This window comes from Pogoniulus pusillus, chromosome 6 (genome assembly GCF_015220805.1).
Source record: "Pogoniulus pusillus isolate bPogPus1 chromosome 6, bPogPus1.pri, whole genome shotgun sequence".
Taxonomy (NCBI): domain Eukaryota; kingdom Metazoa; phylum Chordata; class Aves; order Piciformes; family Lybiidae; genus Pogoniulus; species Pogoniulus pusillus.
Genome location: NC_087269.1, coordinates 17,440,432 through 17,462,085, shown reverse-complemented (window position 1 = coordinate 17,462,085; position 21,654 = coordinate 17,440,432). Strand labels below are relative to the sequence as shown.

General features: G+C 47.9%; 2 protein-coding genes across 3 annotated transcripts in view; both read right to left on the bottom strand.

Annotated features, from left to right (window-relative positions):
• Positions 1 to 3,724: 3,724 nt before the first annotated feature.
• Positions 3,725 to 11,515, bottom strand: LOC135176405 (cytochrome P450 26C1). The gene is made up of 6 exons (XM_064145556.1): positions 11,324 to 11,515; positions 11,023 to 11,247; positions 10,608 to 10,883; positions 9,043 to 9,198; positions 4,364 to 4,843; positions 3,725 to 4,087 (listed from the first exon to the last, which is right to left on the bottom strand). Exons 1-6 carry the CDS (start codon positions 11,513 to 11,515, stop codon positions 3,725 to 3,727), a joined length of 1,692 nt encoding a protein of 563 aa, XP_064001626.1.
• An 854-nt stretch (positions 11,516 to 12,369) lies between these two features.
• Positions 12,370 to 21,654, bottom strand: part of EXOC6 (exocyst complex component 6) — a 94,343-nt gene continuing 85,058 nt past the window's right edge. For both annotated transcript variants that reach the window (XM_064144695.1, XM_064144696.1), the window contains 3 exons: positions 14,415 to 14,527; positions 13,960 to 13,971; positions 12,370 to 13,483 (listed from right to left, as the gene is read on the bottom strand). In XM_064144695.1, coding sequence (XP_064000765.1) covers positions 13,351 to 13,483; positions 13,960 to 13,971; positions 14,415 to 14,527 — 258 coding nt within the window. In that variant the 3' untranslated portion in view covers positions 12,370 to 13,350. The remainder of the gene's footprint in view (positions 13,484 to 13,959; positions 13,972 to 14,414; positions 14,528 to 21,654) is intronic.

The window sequence follows — 21,654 nt, the reverse complement described above, 5'->3', positions numbered from 1 at the left end:
GGCTAGAGAGGGAGTCCAGCCCCCCGGGAACTCCGAGTGCGAGGGCCAGGCTCGCCGCGGGCCGCCTTTTATACCCTTCCCAGGTTTCTGCCCACCCTACCTTGGTCCGATAAATTAGTTCACCCAAAGTTCATCTTTAATTGCGGATTGCGGCCTGGCTCCTCCCCCCAAAATCTTTAACTATTTGCTTTGCGCAGCGCATCCTACCCGCCGCAGACAGCCGCCGGGTAAGGAAAGGTGGTGCCGCGCGGGGCGGCAGCGGATCCGGGCTCGTACCCCGCTGCACCGCTCTCGGCAAGCAGGCTGTGGGACCCCGCCGACAGCTGACAGACGGGGACCGGCCGCCTCCTGGGATTTATTACGAATGTTCGTTAAGAGACCAGTGAGTTGCGCCGAGAAATGTCCCGTTCCAGCAACCGGGCGCCCATCTGCTCGGAGACACCGACAGCAGCGGGCGTTCCGCGGACGGTGCTGTTGCGCTTCTCAAGCTGCGGAGCTCCGTCGTCTGCCCGCTGCAGTCGCTGGCAGGGAACGGCAAGCCAGCAGCCGGAGCCAGCCAGGACGGTGCTGGGATCTGGATGGGGCGGGTGGTCAGCCGGACAGAGCCGCAATTGTGCCACCGCATCGGCAGAGGAGCCTCCGCTGTCCTCTGGTTCACCTCGAAAGTCCCAGCTTGTATTTCTGCCCGGCCGCGGTGGAAGGAGACGCGGGCAGCAGGCCGTCTGAGCCTCTCGATGCAGGTTCAAGCGCGGGTCACCAAGGGAAAGGGAGGTGAGCGCAGAAAGGAAACACCCAGCCCGTCGTGCCCGGCTTGTCTCCCCGGGGTCCGCTGCCCGCCCTCGCCTAGGGCTCGCCGGCATTCCGAGGCCGTCGAATCTGCCGCGGCAGGGAAGAGGCGCTCGGCGCTGGCCGAGCATCCTGCCTTCAACCGCGGCGCAGAGGTGCTCCCACCGGCGAGAGGCGCGGGGAAAGGCTGCGCTCGCTGCCGTTGACTCTGCGTCCTGGCTTAGGAGGTGCCGTCCGGGAGACGCGGCCTCTGGGGAAGGGGAGGCTGGTGCGGATCGCGGCTGCGGGGCCGCGGGGAGAGGGACGGGGCCACGGAGAGTTCCTCTGGGCACGACTGCTACCAATAAACCATCGTACTCGCTTTTCTTTCTTTTTTCCATTCCCTTTTTTCCTCTTTCCTCCCTGTTACTTTTGGTTTCTTGCACCCGACAAGTGCAATAAACGCTGAAAGTTGTGTGTATGTGTTTGTGTAGAAGATGGGGAGATGTCACTTTTAATTACTGTTTTTCACACGGAACCCTCCCTTCTACGATGCCCTGAGGCGCAGGGCTGTCCGCCTCCGCAGCCCTTTGCTCAAGAGAGACACCGCCGCCACCACCCTATCTCGGGGGGTACTTCCTCGTCCCCGGGGAGCGCAGCCCCTGGGGGTACGGCGCCGCTCTGCGGGGCCCGGCTGGTGTTGGGCGGGAGCGGCGGCCGCGCCCTGACCCGGAGCTCTCCCCTTGCCGGGCTCTGACCTGCTTGTGACCTACAACACGGACCGTGACATCTGCGTGAACCCGGCCGGCAACCGCGCCAAGTTCACTGTCTATCAAAATAACGAGATACGGTGGCCTGAGCACCGATAATTACCACAGGAAGGCTTTATTATCTCCCTAGCTTTGTATTCCTCAGCCATCAGCTCCAAAAGAATCAAATGGTAAAGAGTGAAAGGGATAATTAAAAACATCTTGGAAGGGGGTCAAGAAATTAACAGCCTAATATGAACAAACTTTGATTACAAGTAGCAATTGTTACACTTAATTTGTAAATGCTCTTGTTTATCTGCAAACAAAATCAGTTTCAACTCATTTTTTTTTCCCCCTCCCCAATGCGGATTCATGTTACATTTTTCAGTGGGTGGCTTATGGGGCTCACTAGCGTGCAGAGTAATTTTTAAGTGCTACTGGAGGAGCTCCGGCTCTCCCATACTTGGTGCTGGGCACTCCTCCGACCCGCTGTGGGACCCCGCGTCACCCGCGAGTCATGGCCACACCAGTAACTCCTGCTAATTAAAGTTAGTCATTGCCACTTGCAGCTACCACCTACTGATTTCACTTCTGATAGCCACAAAGATTCACCTTTCCGGACAAGGTCAAGAGGGGCAGAGGCTCTGGTTCACTAAGGGGTCGACCTGCCAACAGCACTTAACTCATGCGTGTAGTTCAACCTTCTCCAGATTTGACCAGTCACATTTGGGAGCTACATTTCTGCTCCAGGTAGTGTTGTACTTGCTGCACAGGCAACGGCAGTACGCGCTCTGCTGCAGCGCCCCAGTGCAAGTGTGCAAGGAGAGGCAAGGGCAAGACCGTTTGTAGTTTGACATTGAAGCAGAATGATGACAGAGATTCAGGGGAGAAGGGAGCTCCCCAGAACCTTTCCAAATGGTCTATGTTCAACACACCAACACTTAGGCCCTCACAGGCCAAGCTGCCACTGGTTCTTCAGACAGAATGCACTATGCCACCAAGCCCAGGATGCATTGGAGGGACAAGGCAGATGGTTTCCCCCACTCATCATGCTGGATGCATGGCAGTAAGAAATAGAGATGAAGGTGAAAGTAGCTTAAAAACACATTGCAGTGGAGCAAGGACTTGGATCCATCTGTGTTCTCCAGGCACAAACAAAAGGACTCACTTAATTTTACATGGGACAGAAATACGTCAGTCTCAGTGAAGCAACTTAAAAAACTTTTAAAAAGCACCCTCAGCACCTATGCTGAGCCTCAAGTGTCACCCCCTGGATGGACTCACAGAGCTGCCATCCTGGCACTTTTCTTGTCAGATCTAAGCTGCAAGTGATGCACTCAGTCTGTCTAGCCAGCTACCATGAGGCCTGTGTCACCTTGCAAATACCCACTCCGCAATGTGGGGCATCATCAAGAACAGGGGACATTCTACTACAGGTTAGATATACTCAGAAATGTCCATTTTCTGAATGTTTATTTCTTAAAGCCTCTTCCTCTGCTTCAGACTCACCCTTCAGCCTGGCTGTGGCTGGGGAGCACATCCTGCAAAGATTCCAAAGGAGTGCTTCATGTCAGACCCCAAGCAGCACCACAGTGCTCAGGCAAACGACATACATAGCTACTACTACTAAGTGAATGAGAATGTCCTTTTTGTGTGACTCTAAAGGAAAACACGGGAATGAGATTAAATGCTTACAATAAAACCCACTTTACACTCTATTATTCTAGCTACTGTTTATGCCATGGATTGGGGCAGCCCTGGTTTCTGTTTTCCTGCAGACCTCCCCCATCCAACTTCTTTTTACATCTAAAAGGCTACAGTGCACAGGATGTGCATCTTGTCTTTCCTATAACACACTGATGAGAGATAACCCTGGGACAGAAAAACTCTGGGAGCCTTAGCTTTGGAGCTGGGTGGGGGTTTCTCCCAGTCTCCAGCATCTAGAGACCTGCATGGGGCAGAGGCTGTCTGAGCTCCCATGGAGGTTGCTCTTTAACAGCAGCTTCAGAAGATTTTGCCCCCAGGCTAGGGCTGAGGTTCACTCTGGTGCTCAGAAGCCAGATTTTGCAGGACTCTCCCTACCAGCTTGTACACCAGGAAGGTAGAAATAAAAACTTCTGGAGTTTTGCATCCTGGGGCAGCAGAGACCTGTGCCCAACCACCATGGAGAGGATTGACACCAGGACTGAGTGGGACAGTGAACCCCTGGCTCAGGTCTTGCTGCTGTGGCTGGGCTGCAAGGAGTGGAAATAGAGCTGCAGCCCATCATCAACAGGATGAACAATGGGCACGGTCTGCATGGCAGGGTAGCCAGGGGTGGCCAGCTCCCAGCGGGCTGTGCTGACCAACTCAATGGCCAGCAGCTTGAGGATGGCCTGTGCCAGCTCCTTCCCGATACAGCTCCGTGCCCCACCACCAAAAGGGATGTAGTGAAAGCGGCTCACAGCCTCCATTTGGGTGGTACCAAAGCGGTCTGGGTCAAAGCCACTGGTGGGACTCTGGTAGATGGCAGCTGTCTCATGTGTGTCACGAATGCTGTACATGACGCTCCAGCCTTTGGGGATCTGGTAGCCCTGTAGACAGGAGAGAAAGGGAGAGGTTACCTATCTGTGCAGCCAGCTGTGCTAGTGGAAGGTTGAGTAGAGGGTGTCTAGGAACAGCCCTACCACATTACCCATCTGCTCTGCAACTCCTGTTCTCCCCAGCCCAGCTAGTACCCACAGGGGCTGCTGGATGCCACCTTCCCCTAACTACGCTGCTGAGCACCACTACTGTGCTGGATGCAGGGTGCTTGCAGGTAGTGACAGTCAGCAGCTCCCTAGCAGTCTTCTGATGCATGAGGCACTTACATCCAGCTCAAAAGTCTGCAGTGCTGTTCTGTAGCCTCCGGAGACAGGGGGCAGCACTCGCAGCACCTCCTTAATCACACAGTCCAGGTAGCGCAGGCGGCTCAGCTTCTCCAGGCTCATGTCCGAGGGGCAGCAACAGCTCTGTCTCCATGGCACCTGGACCTGGGGGCCAGTGCATAGGGTGGGATCCGCTGGGGCATGAGACTGGGAGGAACTTTGCTCAAGAGGCTGGGTCTGGTCCTTGCAAGTATCTTTGACCCCAGGGAGAAGTGGCTTCTTGCTATCCCTGCTCTGGGTAGTCAGGGTGTCTGGGCAGGATCCTGCAGAGCAGTGCTCACACTGCCGGTACAGCTCGTGAGAAGCCAGCTCCTGCCTTATTTTTACAATCACTGAAGGGTGCTTCAGTAGCAGGAGGATCAGAGAGGTGCTAGCACTAGCCGTAGTGAAAAAAGCAGCAAATATGAGCTCAATCGCTGTCTCCTGTGAGAGGAAGGAAGATGACAAGTTTGTATGCCATTATAAACTGGTAGTGATGGAATTCAAGTTGTTCTCACATTCTGCAGGTTTATCCCTCTGCAAAGGGCCCTGCCCACCCCATGATCTCCACAAACCTGTGTCTTTCCTAATTTGGCAGGAACCAAAAGAAGAGACCCCTGTTCTTCTATTTCTGCATCAACTGGCTATCCACTTCCAAGCAACTGATGCAGAAAACAACTGAGACGAGTACATATCATCCCCCAGTCCAGCTTCTCTGAGCTTCCTCCTCCCAATGTTTTACAAATGTTAAAGAAGCATTTTACCATGCATTTTAGTATTCTGAGTGAAGCTCATTTCAACCATTACACTTTTTACCTTCATCTACCATCTCCCTTTTGCCATTTCTAGCTTTTACCTTTCTGCCCAGCCAGGGGTTAAAAAACAATTGCATGTTTGTAGATAAATCCTAGATGCACTGGCACCTCAAATGGGTTGCATTTGATGAATTTCCATTTATGATTGGCCATTAGTTTGTCTGGGAGGGGCATCAGACCAACAATCTAAAGTAGAAAAGACCTCTTTGCTACAGCAGGTCAGTCTGGTTGGTGCTGTATCCAGAAAGGAGCTATCTGTCCTGCAGGGATGCACACACCAGGCCAAGGACTTGCTTGCTTTTCAAGCTTTGCAGCCTGAAACACAGCAGTGATCCTGATAGCTCTGTAGCAGATGTATTTATAACAAAATATCCATCTCAGATGGACCTCCTACATTCAAATCTATCATCCATGCCTTGTCCTGGCTCAGGGAACCCCATTCAGCCTCACAGTCTTTCCAGGGCCTATCCACTGGACCTATATAGCACAGCACATGCCAGGCTGCTGCAGGCTGTTGTCCAGAGCTGGGTCAGAGAATGTCACATCTCTGACAGCAAACAATGCTCAAGCTTACAGCACCATCTGAAGGTGCCAGCAGCTCTGTAGCAGTGGACTGGGAGCACAGAGGCTGGAGTCCAATGTGAAAAGCCACACGAAAAACCCAAGTGAGTAGAACAGAAAGCTGATACCCTGGATGAACCTGGGAGCTGTCTGGCACCACCAAGCACTAATTGCTCCATGCCAGGGGCAAAGCAGAGCAAACCCTCCAGAGAAACAGAGCAGTTTGCTTTCATACAGCTATGTGTCTAGATTGTACATTTTTCTGACACAATCTGTTTCTGGAGAGTCAAAGCCAGAAACACAGGGAAGGATATATGAAGCCTGAAGGTATCTGGAGATAGGTCTGATAAGGTCAAGGATAATGTAATAAGGATTATTCTTTGCTACCATTCCCAGTGACATATATTGGCTGGACTAGAGGCTTTTGCCAAAGGGCAGCTCTCAAGGACATCTTTCAGCTGAAAGAAAACCGCTGAAAGAACAGATCCCTGTCAACACCTGTCACAACTCCTGCAGGCATTAGTAGAAATTTTTATATCCACTGGGTAGCAGATCCAGATGAAAAGAAATTTCTCAGTTCCATCACTTGTAATTAAGACCCAAGACATTTCAATAACATGAAAGCAATTTAGGGCAGGCTTTGTGATTTGAAAAGTCAGCCCTTACAACTCCCTCCATCTGCCTCTGACAGTGCTGATAGTATGTAAGTGCCTGATAAGACACCGAGCTGCTAGCTTGCCCTCTCTGCTTTTACAAGGCCATCATAATGGGTGACTGGGAGGCAGCATCTTCCCACACCATCATCAGTATTGTCCCTGTGCTACAGTCCAACACTCTGTCCTGGAAGCCAGGACTGGTGGTGTTACTGTTCCAGCCAGTGACAGCATTGTTACAGAAGATGGGATTTTTTTCTTTTTATCCTTCCAAGGCTTTTACTGTTCTAAAAGAGTACTTTTAGCATCTTTTTCATGACCTTTTACATTTCAAAGGTCCTGCTGATGCAGGCCAGGAACGTGCATCACTGCATATACCAGACAGTTTCTTTGAAAATGGTCTTTCAAAATTACTTGAATAAAAGGCAAATTAGTCACTAGTGCATGCAAGTGTTTGGAGTGTCTCTCAAAGTCAGATATAGCCACTGCTCTGAGACAGCTTGGGACTTCTTACCCAGTTACACAACTTTACTGGGCGAGAATTCTACTGTTGTTTCACTAGAGTGGAGAATAGTGCCTTAAATGCAAACATAGGCAGTATGGTTTGCAAGTAGTTTTCTGAAGTGCAGAAAAGGTGGAAATATTCTAGCTGTAAAGGCACAGGACAGCATATGAACATCCTATAATTTGAATGAGCTAGCCCAAGGTTGCTGCCATGTCACTCTACATTACATTTATTATCCTCTTATTCCTATTGTTAGTGTCCATTTGTGGTCAGAGCCAGGGACATGATGAGAGATCATGCAATTGTTAATGTGTAATATCCATGTGAATACTAACAGAGATCAATCACTCTTAAACAATCATATTTGGAATGTCAATTATTAAAAAAAAAATCTATTAAAATAAGCAATAAATCACAGCATGACAGTATTATCAGGGTTGGAAGAGACCTCACAGATCATCAAGTCCAACCCTTTACCACAGAGCTCAAGGCCAATCTTGCCATGAACAGCTCCAGGGACGGCGACTCCACCACCTCCCCGGGCAGCCCATTCCAGTGTCCAATGACTCTCTCAGGGAAGAACTTTCTCCTCACCTCCAGCCTAAATCTCCCCTGGCGCAGCTTGAGGCTGTGTCCTCTCGTTCTGGTGCTGGCCACCTGAGAGAAGAGAGCAACCTCCTCCTGGCCACAACCACCCCTCAGGTAGTTGTAGACAGCAATAAGGTCACCCCTGAGCCTCCTCTTCTCCAGGCTAAACAATCCCAGCTCCCTCAGCCTCTCCTCGTAGGGCTTGTACTCAAGGCCTCTCACCAGCCTCGTCGCCCTTCTCTGGACACGCTCAAGCATCTCAATGTCCCTCCTAAACTGGGGGGCCCAGAACTGGACACAGTACTCAAGGTGTGGTCTAACCAGTGCGGAGTACAGGGGCAGAATGACCTCCCTGCTTCTGCTGACCACACCATTCCTGATGCAGGCCAGGATGCCATTGGCTCTCTTGGCCACCTGGGCACACTGCTGGCTCATGTTCAGGCGGGTATCAATCAGCACCCCCAGATCCCTCTCTGTCTGGCTGCTCTCCAGCCACTCCAACCCCAGCCTGTATCTCTGCATGGGGTTGTTGTGGCCAGAGTGCAGCACTTTAAGGATATATACTAGTTCTAATTGTATCTCATAGTTGTTGTAAAGTCTGTCATATATTTCAGATTTAGAGATTACACTTCTATAAAATAAAAGCATTAGTCTTCAGATAGTTTTCCTTAAATACTATAAAACATTAGTCCTTGGACAGTTTTCCTTAAACACCTATATAAATAGTAAAACAAGGTATGTTCAATACTTTCAAAATATATTCAGCTGTTGTATCCATGCAGAGGTGCTTCAAAAGTCGTTCTATAAAGGCAATGCCATCTGTCGTCCACTGTCACCAAATGACCTGTAGCTATGAACGATGCTGTACTAATGTCAATTTTTCCCCAAAAATCTTTGGCAAAATGCACTTCACGTTCAATTGGTAGCTTTGGCTCAGTAAGGGTTACTGGGTTTAGCTCTCAGTTACAGTAACACATCCTGTTGCATCATAGCAATTCGTAAACTAGATGATCTAATTCATGATGAGGTGATAGGGAATGACCCTGGACCCATTTTGATGTATTGTCTCAGAGACTTCAGAGCTCTGAGCCCTGAGGACATGATCTACACAACGCCTTATGCTAGATGCTGTGAGAGGTTTGAGGAGCACACAACTAGCTCCACATACTGAGTGCACACTGACATGCAGAGCCTTTGTACAGCCACATAACCCTAACAGCCTCCTAAGTCAGATTGAAGTCCGTCAGTCATGAAGAGGAAAGGCGGAAGAGGCATTTGTTCATGTTTTAAATACCACCTCTCTTCTAATCTAGAGGGACACAATCCTGCTAGAGCATATGTGCATGCTAAGTCCAGGCTTTCTTGCTTCACCTGGACATGGTGTCCTCAAAGTTGGCAAGAGGAGAGCAGGAGCCAATGGCTAGTGGTGGGTCCCCACACAACCCTCCTCTTGTCCCCCACACCAGGTATCTCAAAGGGCCATTGAGTTTGAAGAGATAATGTAGGGTGAGTTCTCCTTACCTTTAGCTCTTGCATAGTGAATTCTTTGCCATGCTCCTTGGCACTATTTATTATGAAATCCAGAGCATCGCTGTGATCTTCTGGATTGTTTCTCTGTAGCTTTTCCTGTATAGCCTTCTCCATAAACTCATGTAGCATGTCCCGTGCTTTGATTCCCTGCAGGAGGCAGACACAGTTCAGGAGTGCCTTAAGAACCGCCTCCCTCTCCAGAGAGATCCGGGACACACACACACACACACACACACACACATACATGTATGGCAATCCTTAATCCCAGGATCTGTAACCCAGCCTCAGAGCCTTGCAAGAGGCAGCAGTTTAGGGAGAACTCCTGCAAATTCTGTTGCTTTGCTGTTGTGATTCATATACGACAAGCACCAAGAAAAACTGAGAGGAAGAAACAGCACTAAATCCATAGTACTGAGTCCAGAAGCACCTGCGTTGAGCAAAACCTCCTTCTTGCCAGGTCTAAATGAAGTCTCTCCAAAGAGACAAGAAGAGGTGACTTAGTAAATTAGAGTCCAAGAGGCAAGGAACATCTGACTCAAGAACAAATGAGTGGCTTTACCAGACTATACACCAGATGTGCAGCAAAACATTTAGGAAGACCTCAGAGAATTAACTGATCATCAATTTCTTTGCAAAGTTGGGATGGAGTTACAGAGTGTATGGCTCTGTATCAAAATGTCTTCTGTAAAAGCCAGAAGAACCATACCAGTGACAACCTGCAAGGGGGAATTGGACAAGGAAAACAAGGTCTTTGAGCTGGTAGAGAAGAGCAGCAAGGACTGGCTAGGTAAGGTGATCAGGTAGGGCAGAGCTTAGAGTAGAAACAAAAGACTGAGTAAGACCTGACTAAAAGGGGTGTGAGGATTGAGCTGTGGTAAGGGTGGAAAATCCAAAGCCAGAGGAAGGAACACAGACAGAAATTGGAGAGGAGGACAGAGACACAGAACTGATGCCTAGAGCTGAAGTGTGGGGAGGCAGGCAGAGAAGCAGGACAGCAGAGTGGAAAGAGGCAGAGTAGACTGCCCCTCTGATATGTTTGCTCTCCAGGAACCCTTGTTTACTCTCTGTCACTGACAGACAAGGGTTCATGGACTGTAAGAAGAGATCAAGGACTGTGAAAAAGTCTCAAGTCCTCAGCCTGTCCTCAGGTGCGAGTGCTGACCAGAGGTGTGCTGTGTCCACCTCTCCCTGTGCTCATGCCAACAGACCCCTCTGCCGTAGACTGACATGAGTCTGGATGGGATGAGACAGGACCAGATGTGATGGACTAACCAGAGCCAACCCAGGCAACATGTGGGGTGAGGAAGCAGTGCAGCTCTGTGCTGCACAGTGAGCAGGAACCAGTACAGAGAGATAATGGAAGCCAACCAGGAGCACAGAAAAGTGCAGAGGTAGCTGGGCTAGGGCAGACACCAGGCCCTCAGACCTGGAATGAGTTGCTGCAGATGTCCTGGCACACTGGAAGTTCCCCTTGGCGGGCCTGGGGACAGGGGGTCTGTGTCGCCAGGGCCTAGATCCCTGCCCCCAGGCAGAGGGAGCAGGGCAGGCAGCAGTACCTTGCGCAGCCCACCGAAGGGTATGTTGAGGGGAAGGGAGAAGAGGTTCTCCACCAGCTGTTCAAAAGTTTTGGCCAGGTTCTTGAACTGCTTTTCCTCCAGGCGGAGCCCCAGCAGAATCTGAGCTGCAATGCGGAAAGTTAAGGTTTTAGCTGAGGAATAAACTGCGACAGAGCCTGGCTCCATGCACCAGCCCCGCAGCTCCCAGCTCACAACCTTCTGGATCCGTGGAAGGTAGCTCTCCAGGGCAGTGCGGCTGAACACTCTGGCCAGGATCTAGGAGGAGAAGGGGAGGAGAAGGGGGGAACAGAGGCAGGTGGTTAAAGCGGGAGTTCCGTATGCCATCCAGGCCTAGGCCCAGCCCGGGAGGTGCTGTGGGGTCTGCGTTCGCTGCCAGGGCAGCCAGGAGGCTCACCTTGCGGCGCTGGCGGTGCAGGTCACCGATGGAGCCTAGCAGAGTGTGGGAGCCCAGGATGATCTGGGTGCTCTGGGGCCACTGCGTGCTAACTAGTGTGTGCTCACCCAGCAGGATCTTGCGGATGTTCTCAGCGCCCGTCACCCGCACCACCGGCCGGCCCAGGAGGTGGGTCTTGAAGACGTTTCCATACCTCTCTCGCCGGGAGCTGTGGAAGCGGGAGCCCTGAGGACGACCTTGCAGGTCAGCCAGAGGCTTTCATCAGCACGATCCCACCCCGTCTCTACCCGCTATGTCTTACCTGGAGCAGCCAGTGCAGGGTCTCTCCGAAGAAGGGCCAGCCCATGGAGCCCTTGGGCAGGGGCAGGGCGCTGGCACGGTCCCGGCTTAGGCTCCAGCGCAGCGCCCACAGGTGCCGGCAAAGGGTGACCAGCAGGACAAGTGTCAGTAGCGCCAGTGCCGCGGCTTCGGGCCAGGAGAGCCTCGCCGGCATGGTCCTCTCGGCCAGAAAGAGACGGGGCGGACGCGGGCCGGTGGCAGGTCCCCGCCCCGGGGCGCGGGTGGCTCGTGGGGGCGGCCCCGGTGGCTGTCAAATGCGGGGGGCCGGGCTCCCAGCGACTCTGCTGCCGGCGGTCTGCAGCCCGGCTGCTGCCCGCCCGGCCCCGCTCGTCTCCGCTCGTCTCCGCTCGTCTCCTGCTGCCAGTTCGCCCCTCAGCCACATTTATATAGATATTGGCCACTTACGCCCGATCCACCTTCGGAGATGACGTATCCGCTGCATACTTAAGCAGCGCGGCCAAGTGCAGTGATTGGAGAGGGAGACGCGGAATAGGGATTGAGGGGGGCCGAGACGCAGCCGGGGCAGTCCCCAACTCCTCGAGGCTGGGGACCCGGCGCCCCTCTCCCGGTCCCCGGGGGTGGCCCCTACTCGACGGTACGGCATCATCGGCCGCGGCGCCCCGCGCCTCATCCGCGCCGGATCCACGGCCTCTAGGCGCGGGCTGCCTCCTCCGCCTCGCTGGGACCCTCCAGGAGCCACTTCAGGCCGGCCCTTCTTGCCGTCCGGTGAAGACAGACGGTCCCGTCCCGTCCCAGGCTCCCTTGAGCGGGCAGCGTCCCTGCCTCGCTCCCAAAGACCAGCCGCCCCCAGCCGCCCCTGACTGCAGCGGCACCGGGGCGGGTCCCGCAGCACCTCGGGCCGCACCCTGTCGGTAGGGTTTCCTGGATCCCCTGCCGCCCGCCTGCCCGCCCCGGGAGTAAATCACCAAAGAGTCGGGACCGGTACAGGTCCCTGCAAAAACAGATCCGAGGTGTGCTCCAGTGCGTGAAATTAAACAGGAATACAGATGAGATTTATATTACTGTATTTAGACCATCAATAACTTAAAAATACATCAAATATGTACATTATTTTTACATGTTCCATTTTGGTTTTTATTTCTTAGACATTCTCTTTGTGTCTAAAGTAGCCAGGAGGGAACAGTGCAAAGAGATCGGCGTTGGGATGAAGTGCTAACGGGATGGGTCTGGCAGTAGAAAGCGCATATTGACAAACAGATGCAGCACAAAACTAACAGTGGCAAATCTACTCCTTACTGCAACCTGGGGAAAATAACCCGCGATCTTACAAAAGTACAATTAGAAATAGTAACCCTGAGGAACAAAACCAAACCAAGCCAAAATGTCACATTAGAAAGAACTCAAATGGTTATTTACATTCACAACCTCAAGATAAACCCTTTTGGAGAACAATGCTTATGAGCACTACTGCTAAGTAAATATCAAGTCTAGCTCTCAGGTAGTTTTAAAAGGTACTAAAATTCAGAAGATTACTTTCATACCTCCAGATTACAAAATCTGGCATACAAAATTATGTCCAACCACTTTAAGGCTAATATACATTTAATGCAGGAAAACAATAGGCGGCATCTGAAATGCAAATATCTCAATGATTAAAAAATATTAAGCTAGGATTCACCCAGAAAATGGCAACTAAGGGGTCTTTTCTCAAATAATTCCTACCATGTCTGCAGAGATTTAAATAACATATTTACAGTTTAGCTGTTCCATGTACAACATGACTGAGCTGCTTTTTATTGCAGAGTCTCATTTTTCACCATTTGTTTACAATATACAAAATAGTATTCAATCCATTAAAAATGCGTACAAAGAATCAACTTGCTGAAGATGCCCCCTGTACAAGCCATCTATTGCATTTTTCCTGTACTGAGTCAAACGAATGTTCTAACTGACATCACTGTTTGTTTTGTAGAAATAGCGGCTAAGAAATACCTCTTGGTGTGATGAGACACCACCAATTTAATAGGTCTATGTGTGCTGAGACATGCCATTCACTAAACTCCTAAGTTGCTTTACTACAGTCTCTATTAGTTTCTGCTTGTCACGATCATTCTTCCTGAAGGGCGCAAAAATATTGTTCTTTTTGCTAGAGTCTTTCATCCTGGAGAAATAAAAAAGCAAATGACACAGACATGTTAGAAAGAATAGTTTGAAAGAGGCGAAATCCAGCTATTTTAAAGGAGTTTACTTTTGTTCCTCTGTTGACCTTTTTGCTAGTAAAGAACCAGGAAAGATTACAAAACCTGTAATCCATATGTTCTTCAGTTAAATTTTTGCAATGTGGAACTCCTTTCAACTAAAATTACCTCACAAATTACCCACGAGTATTGAGCAAATATCACTTCGGCAGGAAACTGGTCCTATCACTTGTGTTAGGACAGAAGCAAACCAGAAAACCCATTAGTATAATCTGCTTCCACGGTAAGCGCAGACTTAAGAGAATGGGTATGTTTTGTTCACCATCAGAACACCTAATCGTTATTGCCGACCTCCCGTATCAGTGGATTTGAAAACGAAATTTGGGAAACGAAATAAACTGAAGCAACCACGGTTTGTAACGATATAGGCAATACGTACCCTCTGTGAACTCTGCCAAAATTGTATTCACCGCAGGCAGGAAAGAAGAGAAAATATCGTTAGAAAATACCTTTGAATCACAGTATATTTTAACGCAGATTTTACAAGCAAGTTGACACCCGGCTGGGTGGCATCGCACCCTGCCTTACCCTGTCCTCCCCAAATCCGCTCGCCGGCCCAAATAGAAGATTCGCACCGGCTTTATCGCAGCCAAACCCCCGCGTTTCCCCTCCCGAGAGCGGCAAGTCCGGCAGCCGCACGCTGCTCCCGGTGCTCCGGCACGGCCCGCTGCTCCCGGCACCAGGACAGCGACGCGCTGCCGCGGGGCTCTGGCCGCCACAGGAGCTCCCGTGAGGGCGGCCCCGCCCTGCAGCCGCCCAGGACTGCCGGGCTGAGACTGCCGGTCCCGCCGCCGCCCGCACCTCCGTGTAGGCAGCCCCAGTTACCGCACTTACTTCTCCAGGAGCGTAAGGGCTGTGCTTGGGTTAACCCGCAGGTATTTGGAGGTGGCCTGCCCGTAGTCAGCCAGGTAAGTGGACCAGTCCCACACCATGAAGAGGTCCAGGAGCTGGAGGGGGAGAGGCGTGTGAGAAAAGCGCGGAGCGGCTCTGCGCAAGGGAGGCGCTCGCCTGGCCCAGGAGCCCCTTCACCTGCCCATTCCCTTCGTTAGCGGCTGTGCGCTGGGAGGCAGCTGTGCGGGCTCGCCCCGCAAAGGGGATGCTAGAGGCTTCACGCTTTGGTGTTTGGGGAGCTTGCTTTACCGTGAGGACGGAGAACGGGATAATGGTGTCTCTTCACAGTAATTTAAGCCAGACGTTCAGGTAATCAAGTGAATTTAACAACCCTCGCTGCACTCCCTATGGTGACTCAGCCCAAAACCTTGGGACAGTTCTGGCCCAAACAGACCCCAAACACTTACAGAGTGGAACAAAAAACCTTCAAGCACGGTGCTGCATCTGGCTGCAACTTCCAATGGGGCCTTTGGCTCAAAGGCTCAGAGCTGCTGTTCAACAAAACGGCCTGCTTCTACAAATGGACACAACGCCTAACATCCAGCAGCCAGCACCCTTGCAGCCTTTAAGTTCCCCCTCCACTGTTGCAGGGTGCCAGGCAGGCACCACTGGGCACCCTGCCCAGGCTGCCCGAGGCCAGGGCACAGACGGCCCCACTGGCTCAGTGAAGCCTTTCCCACCTGTGGGCCCCATTCCCATTGACGTCAATGGCGGGACAGCCCTAGCTTCCTCCTGCGTCTGATGCTTGGCCTTGTGCTGCTGCTGAGGGCTAATGCTGGCTCGTTTTCAGGCTGCCCAGTGTTAGCAAACCTACTGTTAAAATAAGTGTGGGGAACCATTGGCAATGCTTTGCCCCTGCTCACAGTGCCCATTTCTGCTCTACTGAGCTGAGTCCTCTGCATAACCTAGAGGCCCTGCTACATCCATAATGCTGGAGAGGTGGAGAGGAGCAGGATTTTCTATAACAGAAACATTTTAAGAAACATATCAGACAAATTGCTATTTTGCTATTTAAATAAAGAACCCCATTCACTTTAAATATTTGCTTCTGCTAAGCCAGACCAAAGCTCTTATAGCCAGGGCACAACAGCAGTGTCTCTGGCTCCCATAGGCAAATCTGCAGCAGGTGCCTGCTCCTTTGACTTCTCATACTATGCTAAAGAAGGACATCCTCTCCAAATGCCATGTGCTGCACAAACTTTTCAGTCTGAAAAAAACATGAGTCTCCAGTAATGCTCATCTCCCAAATTAGAACACCAATTTAATTACAAAATAAAACCATACACCTCATCTTCACAGATTCAAATTCATGTGCCTCTTTTCTCCACATTTTCCCACTTTCTAACCCTTTTCTTATGGTGCTTGTTTGTTTTCCAAATAATGTATCTGATTTAAATAAATTATTTTCTAATTAATTGCTCTTTCCATATTTGTAGCATAGTCTTTTGATTACATAGTAACATTTCCTTGCTTCATAAGAGACCTTTGGCACAGTTAGTGCTCTGTCATTACAAAGTCCTCCAGGGACCACTGCAAACTTCAGTGATATCTAGATTTCATATTTAACTATCTCATATAGGTGAAAGGTGTATAAAACCCAAGGATGACAGCTGTCAAGGTCAAATGCAAATGGTTCTTTTTCAGAAAGTGCTTTCTCAGGTGAACACCATCAATTTTCCTACAGAGCTGAAAAGAACATGACTTTAGTCACAAAGCAAACAACAGACTTGGAAAGGCTCTGATAACTCAGGAATCAGTGGCATTTGTGAAATCCACCACCTCAGCTGCTGCTGGATGTTATTCATCACTTCTTACTACCTATGCTACCACAGTCACTAGTGTCTAGTCCTCACAGAGGCTGTATTATAATACATACAATGTTATAATATTCAAATGCAAAGATAGAACAGGCAGATGCATAACACAGGCTGCGAGGATAAAGCTAACAACCACAGGAACCCAAACTATATGATCTGAAGATTACATGTTCTCTCTCTCCCTCTTAAAGAGAAGCAAGCAGAATATATTAATAAATTACTACTAATTACAATACCACTTGTCATGAGCTCCACATCAGAGACAGTCCTTAAGAAAGAACTGTGTCAATGCTCCTGGAGCAGTTGTGCTCAGTAAATCAAAGATAAATATTTGATTTCTTATTCCTATTGTAACACTGAAATTGAGAATTCTGGCTAAACCCTAAACAACCCTGAAACTCTGTATCCTGTTAATAACATATGGCCAAAAGCCATTGATGAGTAATACAATTAAAGTGCTGGCAAGTTCAAAGAAACTTTCCTGACAATATCACAAGCTGTTTTCATACCACATTGACATCAATTGAATCAATCACCTGATTATGTTGTGGCTCTGGGAGGTCTCAGTGATAGTGATGGGTGGGGTGAAAGATTACCTGACCAAACATAGGTAGGCATATAGGGCTTTAAATAGACCATGGAGTCTGTTGCTTTTCAACAGATCACGTAGAAAAATATCCCAAGAGAACATGAGGCATATTCTGGGTACTCCAAGACAGTCTTGACTCTGAAGAGGGAGCATTTGAATAGATACTGTTGGCAAGAGGGGTGTACCTTGCTACACATTTGGTCAAAGACCTGCACACAACCAACCTCAAGCTAAATCTCCTAACCTAAAGTGGCTGTCATGACATGTGGCAGGTAACATGAAGGACCAGAGACATGCAATCAAATTACTCATGTCATTCACTCATAGCTCCTTTCTCTCCTTCTGTGTGTTCATTCAGAGGCTGCAGTGTGACAAACGTGCCCTGCTGCTGAAGTAAACACGACAGGGAGCTGCAGACACTGGTGGAGACCAGACTGCTGCTGTGCACAATTATGTATTGTACATTTTGTCCCACTCACAGCCACAGTTCTGCACTGTGGCATATTGCTGTACCTAATGGGCTTTGACAGCACGTACTATACACTGTGGGTGGGCAAGAGCTGCCTGGTGTGCAGCTCTTTGGATCTGTGTCCTGGCCATTCATATCACCTGCATCTGATTTGGCACTTGGCGGATGTACAGTCAATGCAAGCACTTTGTGAGAGGAGCAGATCGGCAAGCAGCCAGTGGCAGCAAGGACAGTCTAGCAGCAGTGAGCTGCTAGTCCCAGTATCATCGCATGTGTGAGCATCTTCAAGCACAACCCCAAATTCACCTTCACTCCTGCAGCCATGTCACAGACTTATCAACCCTACAGTCTGTGTTACCTTTGGGTACTCTGTTATTTTGAGACAAAAATGCGTGTCTTATTTATGTGACGGACTTTAGTTACTTTTCTTCATAAATAATGACCCCTGTGAAAGCAGGACTGTCCTTGTCACAGGTATTTAATCTGGAAAAGAGTCCATCCATTTGAAGATGCAGAAAAATAATTGGCTCACTTCGTCTGATTTGAGCATAGTCTTGGGGAAGCAAAACTTATCATGAAACACTGGCCTACCTAAAAAATTGGTAGCTCATTTTTACTTTAAAAAGAAAAAAAAAAAAAGGATCAAGGGTGAGCCTAATTATACAAGCAATATTTTTGCCAAAAACTGTATCAGCTACAATTACAAACCTTCCACTTCTGCAGGATTTAAGTGCAGGTGCGCTCAGCCTACAGCTTCTCAATTGTGAAGTGTGAAGTACAGAAGAATTTGCTGTGTCTGTGATAGTAGTTGAACTAGAATCAACTAATCAAAGGCCAAATTAAAACAACACTTCCCTACTATTTTATCCATTAAACCTATCACTATTACCAAGGCTGTAAGTGAAAATGAGTTGCATTGTTCATCAAGGAATAGCCCACACTGGCACACACTGTTGTAAGACAAATACGTACACACAGTAGGTCCTGACAGTAAATATTTTCCTTCCTCAAAAATCAGTCAAAATCCACACAGTGTAGCTCATCACACTGGTGCTGCTGGCTGTGACTCCTTCAAGATTAGAGTGTGCATTCTGTACCTCAAAATTGCAGCAGAAAAGATGCTTATTTTGCACATGCATATTTCTAAAGTTAACGTGTATGGGAAATATTTGAAACTGGACAGAAAGACACTCCCTTGCTACTCAGAGTGCAGAGACAGTGCAGACCATTAGCTGTTAGTCAGGTGCTCAGCCAGCCCCAGCTAAGAAGCCATCCAAGGGTGCTCTGTCAGAAACAGTTTATCACACAGCTGAAATGCCGTGAAGCAGCCAATAAACTACACATAGGTGCTCCATTACAGAAGAACAACGGCATTGTTGTATACTCTCTTTAAACCATGACAACCATGAAAAATAAGCTAAGACAGGCAATGCTATACCTGAGAATTTTATAATCAAGCAGAATATGCTTCCCTAGGAGCAATGGAAATCCTTCTGACTAGAAATAATTTGCAGAGAACTGTGTGTCTGAGTTTTAACCATATAAAAAAACCACCACCAAACCCACAACACAAAAACCCACCCAAGCTTAATCCTTTCGAGTATACAGGGTAGAGTGCATAACAGCACGATAGACTGTCCACTTACCTACACTTACAAGATGAATAGGGTATACACTTCTGCCTTATTTAAATGACTTGCCTCTTCTGAAGGTGTGCTAGAAGGGGAATTTTTATCCAACATATTGGAACTATCAGGGCTGATAAGCAGAGAACAGCATGTTCCTATTACTGTAGGAATTGCCTACTGTAGGCAACTGCTTTCAGTGCTGCCTTCTCAAAGCATGACTTTATTAGTTACATATACACTTCTAAAATTATAGATAATTTAAACCTCTGTTTTTGTGGTTGCTTTTTAAATTATACCCTACAATACTGTGATTTTCTAACTTTTTGTTCATGACTACGCTTTTTCCAAATGTGTTTTATGTACAACATTAGTGCTCTTTAGTCAGAACAGGTGGGAAAAATGCACTTATATATACTTATATAAAAGGCTATACTCATATTTTGCACAGACAATATTGTTAGTTTTAATTAGAAAACTTCTATTTTAAACACAACAATTTTATTGTAAAAGACACTAACCTGTTTTTGTTTTGTTGAAAGAGATCCTACTTTAAGACTTTGATAGCTAATAGGTTCGGTTAACACAAAACATTGCATTGATGCTATGGGGGGGGAAATTTCTTAAGATTTTAGGGATAGAATTTTTGTTTCAAATAGGGTACTTGCACCTATTCTTCGATGTAAATACTTTTAACTCCCCCCCTCCCCCCAATATTTAGGTGATAGAGCCATGTTTGGACAGAAACTACTGGCAATAATTGATCAGTAAAGCTTTGTCTTATATTACCTAAAGTCCTGGGCAGCTGTAGTTCTGTATTTAGACCATCTTCTAATTACGAGAGAATTTTGTGCACTGGGAACTGCTAGAATCAACCACCCAGCCCATTCAATGCTGTTTGAGCCTCTTGTCACATCATCAGATATCATACAGATGCCCTTTCCTTTTTACTTTTGAGCAACTGTCAGGAATGATCTTGGAAATGAAAGCAACTTTGGGAACTAGCTATGCAAAGTCAACACAGCAGCAGAGACAAGGAGATGAGAGCTTTGCAGAAGGAAATGCAGGAGGAAATGAGGACAGTGTCCATTAAACAATAACAATTGTGTTGGTTACACTACAAAACTGCTAAGACAGCTTAGTGCAGGCTGGAATGGTGCTGTTATCTCTTCTGAAGTAGCAAGAGTGGTTGTACGATAGGCACAAGTGACTCAGGAGCTGGAGATAAAAATGAGTTGTACACTTAAGATTCTGCTTACCTTTCTGTAAAGTCAAATATTCCATCGAAAGAAAAATAATTCTAATAAAGTATCGCTGTCGAGTATGTCTCTCTGGCCAACTCTCCTTGCTCACAAGCTGAATATTTCTTATGCTAAACAGTGTATTAACCCCTAATCACCCAGTTACTTCTGGACCTGATTGCATGTGTAATTACCTTTTGTCAGGTACAATTTGCCTGATAAACATGTCAGAACACTTGCTGCTTAGTCTGTTGAAACAGATAAATGCTGTTTTTCCACAGCCTTTGGGCATAATTAACAGGGGAAAAAAAAGGCAGTTATAAAAACACACAGAAGCTGATTCAGTGAGGCAAGAGTTCACAGCATGCAGCCGCCAAGGCCCATTGCCTGGCCTGCTATGCTTGCCTGAGCACTTATTGAGTTCCAGGCCTGCTGTGACAGGGCAGCAGGGGCAGCCCTCAAAGACTGAGATTTAAAGTAAATTTCTACGTGAACTTCAGAAAAGAGTGGGATGATGCCTACTTGAAAAAAAAAAACCCACCAAATAATAAAAGCAAGTGAAGCAGCAGATACCATACTAGTAGAGTCCCTGTCACCTTTACACGTTAGAGTAGACTCTCTGGGACAGGAACATAAAAGAAATAAGAGGGAAAAAAATCACAGAAAGCAAAACCAGCGAAAGAAAGAGAGAAAGAGAGAGAAAGAGAGAGAAAGAGAGAGAAAGAGAGAGAAAGAGAGAGAAAGAGAGAGAAAGAGAGAGAAAGAGAGAAAGAGAGAGAAAGAGAGAGAAAGAGAGAGAAAGAGAGAGAAAGAGAGAGAAAGAGAGAGAAAGAGAGAGAAAGAGAGAGAAAGAGAGAGAGAAAGAGAGAGAGAAAGAGAGAGAGAAAGAGAGAGAGAAAGAGAGAGAGAAAGAGAGAGAGAAAGAGAGAGAGAAAGAGAGAAAGAGAGAAAGAGAGAAAGAGAGAAAGAGAGAAAGAGAGAAAGAGAGAAAGAGAGAAAGAGAGAAAGAAAGAAAGAAAGAAAGAAAGAAAGAAAGAAAGAAAGAAAGAAAGAAAGAAAGAAAGAAAGAAAGAAAGAAAGAAAGAAAGAAAGAAAGAAAGAAAGAAAGAAAGAAAGAAAGAAAGAAAGAAAGAAAGAAAGAAAGAAAGAAAGAAAGAAAGAAAGAAAGAAAGAAAGAAAGAAAGAAAGAAAGAAAGAAAGAAAGAAAGAAAGAAAGAAAGAAAGAAAGAAAGAAAGAAAGAAAGAAAGAAAGAAAGAAAGAAAGAAAGAAAGAAAGAAAGAAAGAAAGAAAGAAAGAAAGAAAGAAAGAAAGAAAGAAAGAAAGAAAGAAAGAAAGAAAGAAAGAGGAAAAAAGGTCTTTGTCGCATTCTTGCGCTCAGTTGCTTCTGATTTCTGCCATGCAGCATTTGCAGGTTATGTACCCATGCGCTATGGGGAGTGCA

Bases quoted from the DNA above. Each gene is read 5' to 3' on its own strand.
- LOC135176405 (XM_064145556.1), bottom strand. From the start codon at position 11,515: ATGCCGGCGAGGCTCTCCTGGCCCGAAGCCGCGGCACTGGCGCTACTG. The intron at 11,248-11,323 runs GTAAGACATAGC...GGTCGTCCTCAG, and splicing joins CCCTGCACTGGCTGCTCCAG to GGCTCCCGCTTCCACAGCTC. The intron at 4,088-4,363 runs GTAAGTGCCTCA...TCCTGTCTACAG, and splicing joins TGCAGACTTTTGAGCTGGAT to GGCTACCAGATCCCCAAAGG.